This window comes from Polyodon spathula, chromosome 19 (genome assembly GCF_017654505.1).
Source record: "Polyodon spathula isolate WHYD16114869_AA chromosome 19, ASM1765450v1, whole genome shotgun sequence".
NCBI lineage: Eukaryota > Metazoa > Chordata > Actinopteri > Acipenseriformes > Polyodontidae > Polyodon > Polyodon spathula.
The window spans coordinates 28,769,687-28,783,213 of NC_054552.1; the positions used below are offsets into that span (position 1 = coordinate 28,769,687).

At 37.7% G+C, this 13,527-nt stretch overlaps 2 protein-coding genes across 3 annotated transcripts; one reads left to right on the forward strand and one right to left on the reverse strand.

The window, feature by feature from the left end:
* Nucleotides 1-441: 441 nt before the first annotated feature.
* LOC121294855 (U3 small nucleolar ribonucleoprotein protein MPP10-like) lies at nt 442-6,216 on the reverse strand. 2 transcript variants are annotated; one of them, XM_041218999.1, is made up of 11 exons: nt 6,069-6,216; nt 4,940-5,648; nt 4,581-4,738; nt 4,153-4,327; nt 3,787-3,928; nt 3,473-3,540; nt 3,144-3,281; nt 2,811-2,921; nt 1,941-2,048; nt 1,296-1,526; nt 442-705 (listed from the first exon to the last, which is right to left on the reverse strand). In XM_041218999.1, exons 1-11 carry the CDS (start codon nt 6,194-6,196, stop codon nt 556-558), a joined length of 2,118 nt encoding a protein of 705 aa, XP_041074933.1. In that variant the 5' UTR covers nt 6,197-6,216; the 3' UTR covers nt 442-555. The 2 variants fall into 2 exon arrangements, with proteins under 2 accessions (XP_041074933.1, XP_041074932.1); XM_041218998.1 differs by having other exon boundaries at nt 4,581-4,741; nt 6,069-6,214.
* A 375-nt stretch (nt 6,217-6,591) lies between these two features.
* On the forward strand, nt 6,592-11,686 carry LOC121294856 (methylmalonyl-CoA epimerase, mitochondrial-like). The gene is made up of 3 exons (XM_041219000.1): nt 6,592-6,694; nt 10,680-11,026; nt 11,344-11,686. The coding sequence occupies exons 1-3, from the start codon at nt 6,667-6,669 to the stop codon at nt 11,494-11,496; spliced, it is 528 nt and encodes a 175-aa protein (XP_041074934.1). The 5' UTR covers nt 6,592-6,666; the 3' UTR covers nt 11,497-11,686.
* The last annotated feature ends 1,841 nt before the right edge of the window (nt 11,687-13,527 follow it).

Consider the following 13,527-nt stretch of genomic DNA (forward strand, 5'->3'; position numbering starts at 1 on the left):
AGAGTTTGAATATGCCTGTTACAGAATGACCAGCAATACCCCGGGTTTCAGAAACAAAGTATCGCCTGTTCCTTTTCACCACTGAAATTTTGAATAGTGGCAATATAACCTTTTTTTGTAGCAATCAAAAAAAGAAAACCACTCCTTATCAGGAATCCATGTTTAAAAGTCAATGCATGTGCTGTTAATACAGAGTGTATTTCTGTTAGATTTTGATGTATTAAATAGACATTGCCAAATGCACTTTTTTTTTTACCAACTTAAGAATTATTCTTTTTATTTATTATTTTTACTTTAGCATTCATTGGAACTCTGTGGCTAAATATTATGTAGCAGCTAAACGGACTACAAACTTCAACGTGTTACACACAAGAATTTGTACACATGGACTGTTTTGTAAATTATATAAAAAGCATATTATAACTTTTTCAACATCAAAAACACATTCATAAATTGTTTATTTAAAGTGAAGTCTCATGTTGTACACAAGCAATTCATATAAAAACAAACAAAACAGGAAGTCTGTACAAAATGAAATCTGAACCACTTGAAATGTTACAATTTCAGTTTGATGGCAGAAACTTCCTTGTGCTTTTTTTTCTTGGCTGCATCGTTCTTGGCTCCCTTGAGCTGCCTCTTCACCTGATCCTGCAGCTCGGAGAAGAAGGCTTGAGAGGATCGCAATGCTTTGTCCTTCCCCTCATCCTGAGGAAAACAGAAGAGAGTTAGAAATGCAAAAACACAAGACAGTTCACTGGCCAAACCCTGACAGCTTGCCACCTAATGGGAGCAGTACTGCAGAATCCATACAAGAAACCTGAATGCAATTCAATCGCAATTTAATAGTTAGCTAGACTGTGTAAGTGAATCAGTACTGGGCATATGCATACTCAGCAATAGATAGACCATGAATCACGTCTAGTGACTTTTGCAGAGTCAGATAAAACTTGCAGTGAAGCAATGCAGATGACAGCAGTTTATTTTAGGCATTGTTAAAGATCAAGGTCTTTGTTTTTATTCCATGATCTAATGCGCAGTACAGAAATTTTGGAGGATTTGTTTGGCTTGTACTTTTATTCTGCGAAACCTTGAATATTTAATGCACCGTATAACTTGTGAATATTGTAAATCAGCAATCATTTTATTGATTTCAACAATATTCTAGGACTTCAAAGTTGAAAGCCATTTTATTTAAACATTTTCTGAGAAATTTTGAAAAAGTTTTCGGAAGTCGATAACTGTCAATTAGCAGATCAGACGAAGTTAAAAAATATACCAAGTCAGTAGTTTCCTACCTTAAGTAAAGTAGTTTTGCCGTCTTTAGCGAGTTTCTTCAGATTCTCAGCAGCCTCTTTCTTCGTGTATTTCAGGTTCTTCCCTTCGTTCATTTTCTCCCGCAGTTTCTGCCGTTTTTCTCTCTCTCTCTGTTTGAGCCGCTTGAGTATTTTCTTCTTTCTTCTCTCCCGTTTCTTGTCTGTTGCTGTTTTCTCTGCATCACCCTTAATGTCCCCAGCCTTGTTCTTTACCTGAAACATAGGATAGCATCCATCAATGCACTGTGTTTTTATAGGCCAATATTGTTTTTGGTTTTTATCGCCTTGTCCTTCAGAATTTAACAAAATAGAGGTAGAGGCTTTGTTTCCCCACTGTCTATAAAAGCAAAGTTTTCCCATAGTCAGTACCAGTCATGTGTTAACAGCGAGTGCTTGGCTAGCTTAAATCTATTCTGTCTCTAATGAAAGTATTTATTTTTTTTAATTATTTATTTGCCTTCTGTATCAGTGACTACAGTGATTACATTATGTTTAAAAAAACAGGATAGTTGCAAGACAGCCTGAAGGAGCATTAGTGTCCCCAAAAATGAAAATTATACAAGTAATCCATGCCCCAAGTAATCTGCCGTTTTCCCTTGTATTTTTTGTACTGAAGACAAGACTTACTTTGATTTCTTCTGGTGCAAGCAATACCGCATTGCTGACACTCACTGGTGCCACCTCCTCCATGGTGATTGACGGCATGTTCGTAACTATCTTCACTTCTGGTGCAGGCTAGACAGGAAGGAAAACAAATTACATAATGATACACAAGGCCACATTTTGTGATCAACCTGTAAAAACAACCAGCCAATATATATACTGGGAGCCTGATCAAGAATTTTAAAGTCTGCATTAGGTATGATTACCTTAGCCAACCTATCTTTTCTTTCTAGATTAATAATGGGCTTGTGCCAAGTAAACTTACTAATTATACATTGTGATGTGATTGTAATTTCTTGTGATGTCACTTCTTATTTTTTTACACCAATGTTAAACAGGTTGATAAGACTAACACTGAAATAACTTTGGTGTTAAAACTTTAACAGCATTGCTGAATCACCTCTGCCTAGCTCTCCCTCAGGTAAACCAGTAATTAAACAAGCCACTACACATCAGCATCCATGTATTTTCTTTTTCAAAAACAAAAGCATTTATTTTCAGGCTGTTAAATACCACACGGTTAAAGGTTCATTCTTTTGATTATATTTATCAGGAATTGTTGCAAAGCAAGCAAGTCTCATTACAGTTTTAAAAACTGTTTTCACAAGAACAGCAGCAAGATACTGAAATTTGGCAGGTAATAAAGATCTTGTTCCATGGGAGTTGCTGTGATTAACGACCAGATAATTCGGTCCCTAATCCCCAGTTATCCCTGATACTGCTTTGATATGTCTATTACTAAACTAAACATACAATTGGCTTACCAATGTCTACTTTAACTCATACAAGTTTGTTTGATTTTTAGTTTTGGGTCAACACAGACAGTGTACTTACAGGTTTTGGTATGAACTGGAAGTTAGAAAGAGCATCCAGCTTCAGGAAAAGGGAGTCCATCATTTTCTGAATTTCCAAATGTGCTGGATTCTCTTCTTCCTCTGCCTTTTGCTGTAAAAAAAAAAAAAAGATATATATATGTACTTTGGTTATGGATCCTGCTGATCATACAAGCGCAATAATTTAAAATTGCTCACCCACTTTGTACAGTGATTAAAGTCCTTGTTTTGAGATCTTGCAGTAGCAACTCTTTGTTCTGCTTTAGATGTTTAAGTTGGCTACAATATTTTATACTTATTCCAACTGTGCAGATACAGTTAATTATTCTCCTACCTGCGTCTGCTTCAGGTACTCCTGCTCATACACCTCTGCAAGGCTGAGCTTGCTCTTCTCGTGGGTCAGAGTCAGTCTCTTCTTGTATTCAAAGGCATCCTCTTTGGGCTTTTCTTTGCGGACCACATCATCCCAAGCCTTAAAAGGATATAAAAAAAAAGACAAAAAATATAAAAATTGTATTTCCGTTCTGTTGTAAAGAGTAACATCTCTCAGTCTCAGCAGGACTTTAATATTACAAGAAATATAAATCATGAAACACTGAAAAGTTTGCTCAAGAGCAAGCATCACTTTACAAAGAAAAACCATTGGGACTTCAGTGAACTAACCTGGTCCTTGATCCTCTGTTTGATGATATCATCTAAATAAAGTGTGGTCTCTTCTGTGATCACAGGGGCTAGAAAGAGAGCAGTGTTTCAAAGTAGAATTATGACAATCCTTTTTATTTAAAAAGCTCAGCCAAACCGGATGCTCATGACCCACTGTGTAGTAAAGAAAGTATGATACCGTATATAATAGTATATAACAGTTATAGAAGTCTTTCTATCTGCATCGGTGAAAAAATAAAATGATCTGTTCACAACATGAGCACTGAGACACTGCAATAAACAGCAGCTGTGACTGTCCAAGAAAATCCACCTACCCATTCTAGCAGCTTGGTCAAACACAAGGTTCTCCTCAAGCAAACTGTTATCTGGGCGTTTCTGTCCTGACACCTCTCCTATTAGTTGCCATGGCTTATTCTCCAAGGCTGCTTTTTCAAGCTCCTGAATCTTCTCGGCCATCTGTAAACAAGACAGCACAATCTCTCATTCAACTTTGAATGGTGGCACTAACGGTGGGGAAAAAAAAAAAAAATCTTAACGTTTGCAACTACAGGCTAAAAGTACAACATTACAGTAAATGAGTAATTCAAGAAATGCATCACTGTAAATAAGCTGTAGTGAATTTACAATGCTACCATGCGGAAACAGTCAATGATAAGCGGTCCTTGGTCTGTATGAATTACCTTTTCCTGACGCTTTTCAAATGAGGACTTGGGTCCTGGCTTTTCCGGCTCCTTCCACTTCCCACCAAGGATATCCGACACGTCTTCACCTTCACTATCTTCTGACAGGTCAAAGGTCACTTTCTTCAAAGCCTCCTTGGCCTGCCTGCTTTCCACATTCTCCAGCATCTCATGTCTACAAAACCAAAACTAATCAGCCAAACTGAAACAGTAAAGCTTTTTACATTTCGTTTGGCAGTTGCGGCATTTTAACCGAACCGAAACACACATTTAACTATTTTTTTTCTTTAATCTTAATTAGATCATTGTAGTGCTGTAATTATTATATATAAAAATGGGTCGTCACCACAAGCTCTGAAAGGGGTGGTTGTTATTATCATTAGACAGGAGCTAGTGCAGGTGATTGTATATAATCTAGGAATACATACTCTTCATCTTCCATTTCTTCTTCCATCTCCTCATCATCCTGCCCGTATTCCTCTCCATCACTGCCCACATCATCATCTTCCTTGACAGCATCCGACTTAGCAGGGCCACCCTCTGGGTCAAAAAAGTCCTTGTACTTCAGGTCTCTTGAGCTCTTCTGCTGCTGCAAACCAACAATTTGATGGTAACGAAACAAACAAAAGGAAAATAAATGTACTGCACAACAAGCAGTTCAGTGGTCTAAAGTGATGATTATAATGTTTAATTTAATGTATGAACCACATATGTAGCCCTAATAGGGGCGTAGGTGTCTAATGTAGTTTGGCAACAAAAGCTAGTAACAATTTTATGCTGCTGTTACCTTTTTTTTATTTGTTGAAACAATGTCTTCATCCTCCATCTCTTCATCCTCTGACAGCATGTCCTCAAAGTAATCGATATCACTATCTCCTCCCTCGCCCTTCTCCTCTTTCTTTTCAACATCTTCCAGAAAAGCCTCCATCTCTGCCAGCCTGAAAAACCGATCATCCACAATGGACCCACCCCCCTGCCTCTCAGTCTTTTTTTGTCTCTGTTGTGTCCGTTTTTCGAGAGCATCCACGTCAAAGTCGACATCTGAATCTTCATCACTAAACTTTTCAAACGCTGTGTTTTTAGCTGTGGATTTCCTGCTTGCTTTTTCATTCTCCTCCTCTGTCTCACTGCCTCTATCTTCACTTTCATGGTTTTCTAAATCTCCATCCTTACCCTCACCTAAATCTGCTTGGTCCAAGTCCTCCTCACTCCCAGAATCCTCCACTGAGCCTGTAGCATCATCTTCCTCCTCCTCTGATTCTGGAAGGAGGCTAACATATTCAGCTTTAGATGCTCTCATCACTGCCTTTTGAAAATGGCTCAGTACTGAATCATTCTGCAGTTCCAGCTCTTGCCAGATCTGTTCCTCATCAAAATGTCCTATTACCAGTTCTTTTAAGGGGCTGCCCACTGCGCCAGCAGGCTCTTCTGCTTTGTGCAAATCATAAAGCGTCTTTGTGAGAGATGTGAAGTCTGATGCCAGGCCATCCTGCAAGCTGTTTATATATATTAAAAAAGTCAGTGAATTATTATATTTACAGTGGTAAGGTACATGTGCCATAGCGTGAAAATGTAATGTTTGCGTGATTAAAATAACCCACATCGGTGCAAAGGTTGGGAATATATACCTTACATATATTTATATATACAGTATATATTTTAATTACAAGAAAGATAACATTATAAACCCTTTCACAACTTAGTAGAATTACGTTTCTCCTTTACATTCTGCAAATCAACATAATCCTATGTACTATTCAACCAAGTTGATGTGTTCATTTGCACCTTATATTACTATCGCAGTAAAAATAATGACAGTTTTACAGATTAGTTAACTACGTGAGTTTAGAACAACGACATAAGACTGTTACAGATGCAATCATGTCAGCTATCTTAAATATAGCATTTTATTTTACCTTAAAAACTGTTCCGGGTGAGCAGTATTTGTATTTAAAAGCTTTAAACAGCTTTCCAGCTTGGAACACGTTACCACACCGGCCATGATTTCATTCACATGGGAAGTTTTGGGCTCCCAGATAAACATGTCCGTCAAGGAACAGTGTCCGTCATTCTAGACTCAGTCGGTCGAAATGTGTTCCCCAAGACAATAGTTCCGCGTTAAAAATTAAAGTAAATCTTGTTAATTACACACGAAAGAAGACCAAGACAGTTGCTTAAATATTCTTAAGTTACGTTAAAGCAGTCTCCCTGTGTGTTTTAATGTGGTGGCTTGGCATTTTGTCGGTCCCCATGAATAAAAATAATGATGTCCTTTTTCCTGTAGCTACGGTATTTATTAGATAAAATGCGTCTCTTTAAAACCGACACACAGGTCTACGATCAACACAGTAAATGCTGTTTTAAATAAACCACACGCTCCGTTAAATTGTTTCAGAATGTTTTTTAATATTACACAATAATAATGTATTCGAGTTGTGTAAACCAGGTGGCAGTGTAGTTTTATCATCCGGTGGTGCAGTATAGATAAAGTTGCATTTGAGAAGTATTTTAAAAATGGCGGCCTCCATGATGAAGGTTGCAGGTATTTGCTGTTGTATTTTACGATATTGTGTGAAGAAGATCTTAGAAACGAGCGCTAAGGAGAGGAAATGATAAGTGAACGTTCCTAATTTGCTTTTAATAATAATAATAATAATAATAATAATAATAATAATAATAATAATAAATACATCGAACACCCATAAACGCAACCAACTTGGTTGTTTACTGTACACATAGATTTACATCCCTGTATGTAGGCTGTTTTTATGTGTTTGTTTTATAACCGTCTATTCTTGTGGCTGATCTCTGCAGTAGCACTAAACTGCACAAAGCGATACAAAAACTTAAGTCATGAAATGTTTTTGAAATGCAATACAGGTATCATAAGAACATAAGAACATAAGAAAGTTTACAAACGAGAGGAGGCCATTCGGCCCATCTTGCTCGTTTGGTTGTTAGTAGCTTATTGATCCCAAAATCTCATCAAGCAGCTTCTTGAAGGAGCCCAGGGTGTCAGCTTCAACAACATTACTGGGGAGTTGATTCCAGACCCTCACAATTCTCTGTGTAAAAAAGTGTCTCCTATTTTCTGTTCTGAATGCCCCTTTTTCTAAACTCCATTTGTGACCCCTGGTCCTTGTTTCTTTTTTCAGGCTGAAAAAGTCCCTTGCGTCGACACTGTCAATACCTTTTAGAATTTTGAATGCTTGAATTAGGTCGCCACGTAGTCTTCTTTGTTCAAGACTGAACAGATTCAATTCTTTTAGCCTGTCTGCATATGACATGCCTTTTAAGCCCGGAATAATTCTGGTCGCTCTTCTTTGCACTCTTTCTAGAGCAGCAATATCTTTTTTATAGCGAGGTGACCAGAACTGCACACAATATTCAAGATGAGGTCTTACAAGTGCATTGTACAGTTTTAACATTACTTCCCTTGATTTAAATTCAACACTTTTCACAATGTATCCGAGTATCTTGTTAGCCTTTTTTATAGCTTCCCCACATTGCCTAGATGAAGACATTTCTGAGTCAACAAAAACTCCTAGGTCTTTTTCATAGATTCCTTCTCCAATTTCAATATCTCCCATATGATATTTATAATGTACATTTTTATTTCCTGCGTGCAGTACCTTACACTTTTCTCTATTAAATGTCATTTGCCATGTATCTGCCCAGTTCTGAATCTTGTCTAGATCATTTTGAATGACCTTTGCTGCTGCAACAGTGTTTGCCACTCCTCCTACTTTTGTGTCGTCTGCAAATTTAACAAGTTTGCTTACTATACCAGAATCTAAATCATTAATGTAGATTAGGAATAGCAGAGGACCTAATACTGATCCCTGTGGTACACCGCTGGTTACCACACTCCATTCTGAGGTTTTTCCTCTAATCAGTACTTTCTGTTTTCTACATGTTAACCACTCCCTAATCCATGTACATGTGTTTCCTTGAATCCCAACTGCGTTCAGTTTGAGAATTAATCTTTTGTGCGGGACTTTGTCAAAAGCTTTCTGGAAATCTAAATAAACCATATCATATGCTTTGCAATTATCCATTATCGATGTTGCATCCTCAAAAAAATCAAGCAAGTTAGTTAGGCACGATCTCCCTTTCCTAAAACCATGTTGACTGTCTCCCAGGTACTCTGTTACCATATAGGTAATTTTCCATTTTGGATCTTATTATAGTTTCCATAAGTTTGCATATAATAGAAGTCAGGCTTACTGGTCTGTAGTTACCTGGTTCAGTTTTGTTTCCCTTTTTGTGGATCGGTATTACGTTTGCAATTTTCCAGTCTGTCGGTACCACCCCTGTGTCAAGAGACTGCTGCATGATCTTGGTTAGCGGTTTGTAAATTACTTCTTTCATTTCTTTGAGTACTACTGGGAGGATCTCATCCGGCCCAGGGGATTTGTTTATTTTAAGAGCTCCTAGTCCCTTTAACACTTCTGCCTCAGTTATGCTAAAGTTATTTAAAACTGGATAGGAACTGGATGACATGTGGGGCATGTTGTCAGTATCTTCCTTTGTAAAAACTTGTGAAAAGTAATCATTTAACATATTTGCTATTTTTTTTTCTTCCTCTACGATTTTGCCATTTGTATCTCTTAAACATTTAATCTCCTCTTTGAATGTTCTCTTGCTGTTGTAATATTGGAAAAACATTTTGGAATTGGTTTTAGCTCCCTTAGCAATGTTCATTTCTATTTCTCTCTTGGCCTTTCTAACTTCCTTTTTGACTTGCATTTGCAGTTCTGTGTACTCTTTCTGTGTACTTTCTTTTTGGTCCTTTTTTAATGCTCTGTAAAGTGCCTTTTTTCGCTGAATATTTTTTTTAATTGATCTATTAAACCATTTTGGCAATTTAGTTTTACATTTAGATTTGTCTACTTTAGGGATATAATTGTTTTGCGCCTCTAGTACTACGTTTTTGAAGAACAACCATCCTTCTTCTGTGGGTGTTTTCTCTATTTTACTCCAATCTACTTCTGTTAGTCTCTGTTTCATACCTTCATAGTTTGCTTTTCTAAAATTGTAAACCTTAGCTTTAGTCTTTACTTTTTGGGTTTTAAAAAACACTTCAAATGAGACCATGTTGTGGTCTGAGTTTGCCAGTGGTTCTCTGACCTCTGTTTTAGTTATTCTATCTTCGTTATTTGAAAAGACTAAATCAAGGCATGCCTCCCCTCTAGTGGGTGCCTTCACAAATTGTGTTAGGAAGCAGTCATTTGTCATTTCCACCATTTCTATTTCGTCCTTCGCGCTACCCACCGGGTTTTCCCATTTTATTTGGGGGAAGTTGAAATCCCCCATTAGTATGGCTTCTCCTTTGCTACACACATTTCTAATGTCATTGTATAACAGATTATTGTGCTCACCGTCTGAATCTGGCGGTCTGTAGCATGCTCCTATTATTATGCCTTTTGAATTTTTGTCTGTTATTCTGACCCATATTGATTCGGTTTTATTTTCTTTGTCCAGGTTTAACACCTGGGCTTCAAGACTGTTTCTTATGTATAGCGCTACCCCTCCTCCTCTTCTGTCCTGCCTGTCTTTCCTATACAGTGTATACCCACAAATATTATATTCGTCCCCATCACTCTCAGACAACCAAGTTTCTGTAACACCTATCACATCATAGTTACCTGTTAGTGCAGTAGCTTCAAGTTCTAGAATTTTGTTTCTGATACTTCTAGCATTTAGATAAACACATTTAATGGTTGTCTTACCTGAGTTGTTGTTCTTGTTTTGATGCGGTCTCCCTTCTGTTTTTTTGTTGATTTCTCCCCCCTTCCTTTCTAGTTTAAATGCTTCTGAACCTGCTCGAGGATCTTTTCTCCAAGTAGACTAGTTCCCTTGTTATTTAAATGCAGTCCATCCCGTCTATACAGATAGTCCTCGTTGTAGAAAGTGGTCCAATGATCAAGATAGGTGAAGCCTTCCCGTGTGCACCACGTCTTCAACCATTGGTTTTGATTTATTATTTCCAGCTGTCCATATGGTCCTTTGCAAGGTGCGGGTAGTATACCAGAAAATACCACAGTTTTGGTTTTCTCTTTTAATTTCCTTCCTAGCTCTCTGAATTTGTTTTGCAGGGATTTTGGTCTGTCTCTTCCAATGTTGTTTGTACCGATGTGGACGACTACTACCGGGTCGTCTCCTGTTCGTTCTAGGAGCCTGTCCACGTTTTCAGTGATGTGCTTGACCGAGGCTCCCGGAAGGCAGCACACTGTTGTAGTAAGGGGGTCCAAACTGCGAACTGAACTTGCTGTGTTTCTCAATATGGAGTCCCCCAACAATCATGACCTCCCTTCTTTTTGCTGTCTGGTCACCACTGTCAATGGGGTCCTGGATGTTGTTCCTTTCATTCTCTTGTTGTTGGTTTCAGTCCAGAGGAAAATTTAATTAGATTGTATGCAGAACAGAAAAAAAAGTGATGCATTCCAATGTCAAATGCTAAGCGCTTCACAGATTCGCGATACCACCACACACACAGCTGTAATTAACAAAGCCCCTTTTTGCAGCTGCAGGTATTGTCGGACATTTTCGTCATGCAGTACCCACAGTCAGGAGGTTATCCCTGTCAAAGCCCCTTGCCCAAGTCGTACCAGGTCCCATGTGGAAGCTGGGCCGGCTGAATCACATTGCCATTGCGGTGCCAGACCTTGAGAAAGCTATCTCTTTATACCGCGATGTACTGGGAGCCCGGGTGAGCGACACCGTGCCTCTGCCGGATCATGGTGTCTACACCGTCTTTGTGGAGCTGGGCAACACCAAACTGGAGCTGCTGTACCCCTTGGGAGAAAAGAGCCCCATTTCAGGTTTCCTGCAGAAGAACAAAGCTGGCGGGATGCATCACATCTGCATTGAGGTAGGAATTTAACAATATGAATTATAAACAGTATTTTGATTTTAAATCGCTTATTAATTGCTTTAGATTCGGGGTCAGGAGCTGCGTTAAACGCTTCTCAGGTTATTGAATCTAAAATAAATCTGTGCCAGCAGTTGTCTAATCTCTTTTTTCCAGTACTTCAATAATGTATTTCACTGAGGACTTATATTGCAGATGCATTTACTGATTGTATCAGTTAATTCATGTTTTGCATTGTAACATACTATTTGCTGCTGCATTCACAACTAGTCCAGAGTTTATTGAAACTTTTGTATATTTTATTTTTGTACGCTCAGGTGGATGACATAAAGGCAGCTATAACAGACTTAAAAGCCAAGAAGATTCGAACCCTTTCAGAAGAACCTCGCATTGGAGCACATGGCAAACCAGTGATGTTCCTTCACCCTAAAGACTGTGATGGTGTTCTTGTGGAGCTTGAAGAAGCGTGAAGCAGCAGAGTCAATGAGACAAAGCCCCGTTCTGCTACAGACCCACGGCATCCATTCCTACAGAAAACTAACAAAGAAATATTAATTATGTAGAATGGTTTTATACAGGTTTTTGTTTTCCCCCAAACAACAATGTTCTACGGTTCCATGCAATAATGTAAAATTAATAAATATTTAAGGTGTCAATTCATTTTGAAGACTTATTAATGTCATATTTATTTAATCATTAAATATTTTTTGTGTTCAGACAGTTAATGTATATGAATGAGTAGCATTAACAAGAAAAGAATGGAAGAATACTGGATTACTTCTCAGTTTTTTTTTTTTTTTTTTTTTTTTTTTGTATTTGAAGTTTTTCATCTTTACAAGATGTAAGAGTCCCTGAGCAATAATTTCACTTGCACTTGTCTTTTTTGTGATTTTATATTCAGTTTCAAGTTATGCTACAGACTTTATGTAGCTTTTTATTATTTTTTGTGCTGGTGGCTAAAGTTTTGAGATATCTGTAGAGAGCGCCAGAGAGCTGCATTACCTTGTATTGATTTCTTGTTGCAGTGCCTCTGTCTTACTGTTTGATGTTTTTTAACCTAATTGCGTACAACTTTACTGATTGTCAGCTTTAGGCTTCTCACAAGGTCTGTATTGGTTATTCCATGAAAATGGCCCCGTAACTGTGTGCACTAACATATCGTTAATAAGTTTATTTTCCCTTGCCCAGAAAAGCAACTGATAATTTCTTTGAGACTGTATTAAGACTGCCTGCTGCTTGTGTTATAGGCTTTTCAACATAACTGGAACCAGATATAAAGATGTGCAGTATGCTAGAGTCAGTGGAAGGCTGAAGTGTCATTTATACTATTTTTAAAGAATAGATGCAAATCACATTTTTTTTTATTATTATTATGCTATGGTGAAAAGTTGGAATTCGAAAAAATTATTGATTTTCTCCAACCCCCACCGCCCCCCCAAAAAAGTAACACCTCACCTATGTTAGTAAATTTGAATCTTTTGTTTCAAGTTTCACAGTAACATGAAGTATCCATCAGGGTTGAGGTAAATTCCATTTCCAATCCCAGTTCCATTTTTTACAATTCCAACTCCAAATCTTAACCTTGGTAGGATCTACACAATTTATATGTAAAAAAACCCAAATTATTTAGAGGTTATGTTCTATTGTGATTTATTTTTTATTTTATTTCATTTTTTAAGTAAGGTTAACTGTCTGTATAATGCATAAGGAATAACTATGTTCTGTCCTAATTTTCTTGTAGCTGTTTATTTGACTGTTCAGGTTGTTTTGTGTATACAGTAACTGTAATACAGTCTTGGTTTGGATACACAGCTATGTGCAACAGCTAATAGACCTTGCTTCCTAATTCACAAAATAATTTGTGAAAGACTGGACACCCATTTGGCTGTATCTACAACTACCCTTCATGAATGTTTTCACAAAGATGAGTCTGTGCGGTGCCTTAACACAACACAATGCCTGCCTAATGTCTGCTCTGGTGGCTTTTATGGTCCCTGACCAAGATAAAATATGGTTCAGCAAACACTTTAGATGATTTGGTTCAAAATCAAATCAGCAGTTTTTGGCCTGCTGGCACACTGTTACTTTCTTTCTGCTGCTGCTTCTCAGACACAACTATGAACTGTCTCATCTATCAGAAAGGAGATGACAAAAAAATCACATTTTCAAAGCTTAGAAATCTCACGGGTACTAAAGACTTGTCAAGTGAGTCTTTCAGACACCATACTGATTTGTCTTATATTGATGTGCCCAGTACTGGGTCATAAAGCTGGATATATTGCCTTACTTATTGACTAAGGCTTCTTTTTTATGTTCATGCCACCTGGTATTTTGACACAACTGAGATGAAAAAACAAATCACGTTTAAGCTTAAAAATGACACCTCTTTACCTAGTTCCTGAAATGGCCCACATTCATTTCTCGCCTTGCAACTTGACAATGTGCGTTAGTTGCTGACATTGTATTATGCAGATATGACCGCTTGGAATAGAACAACATAA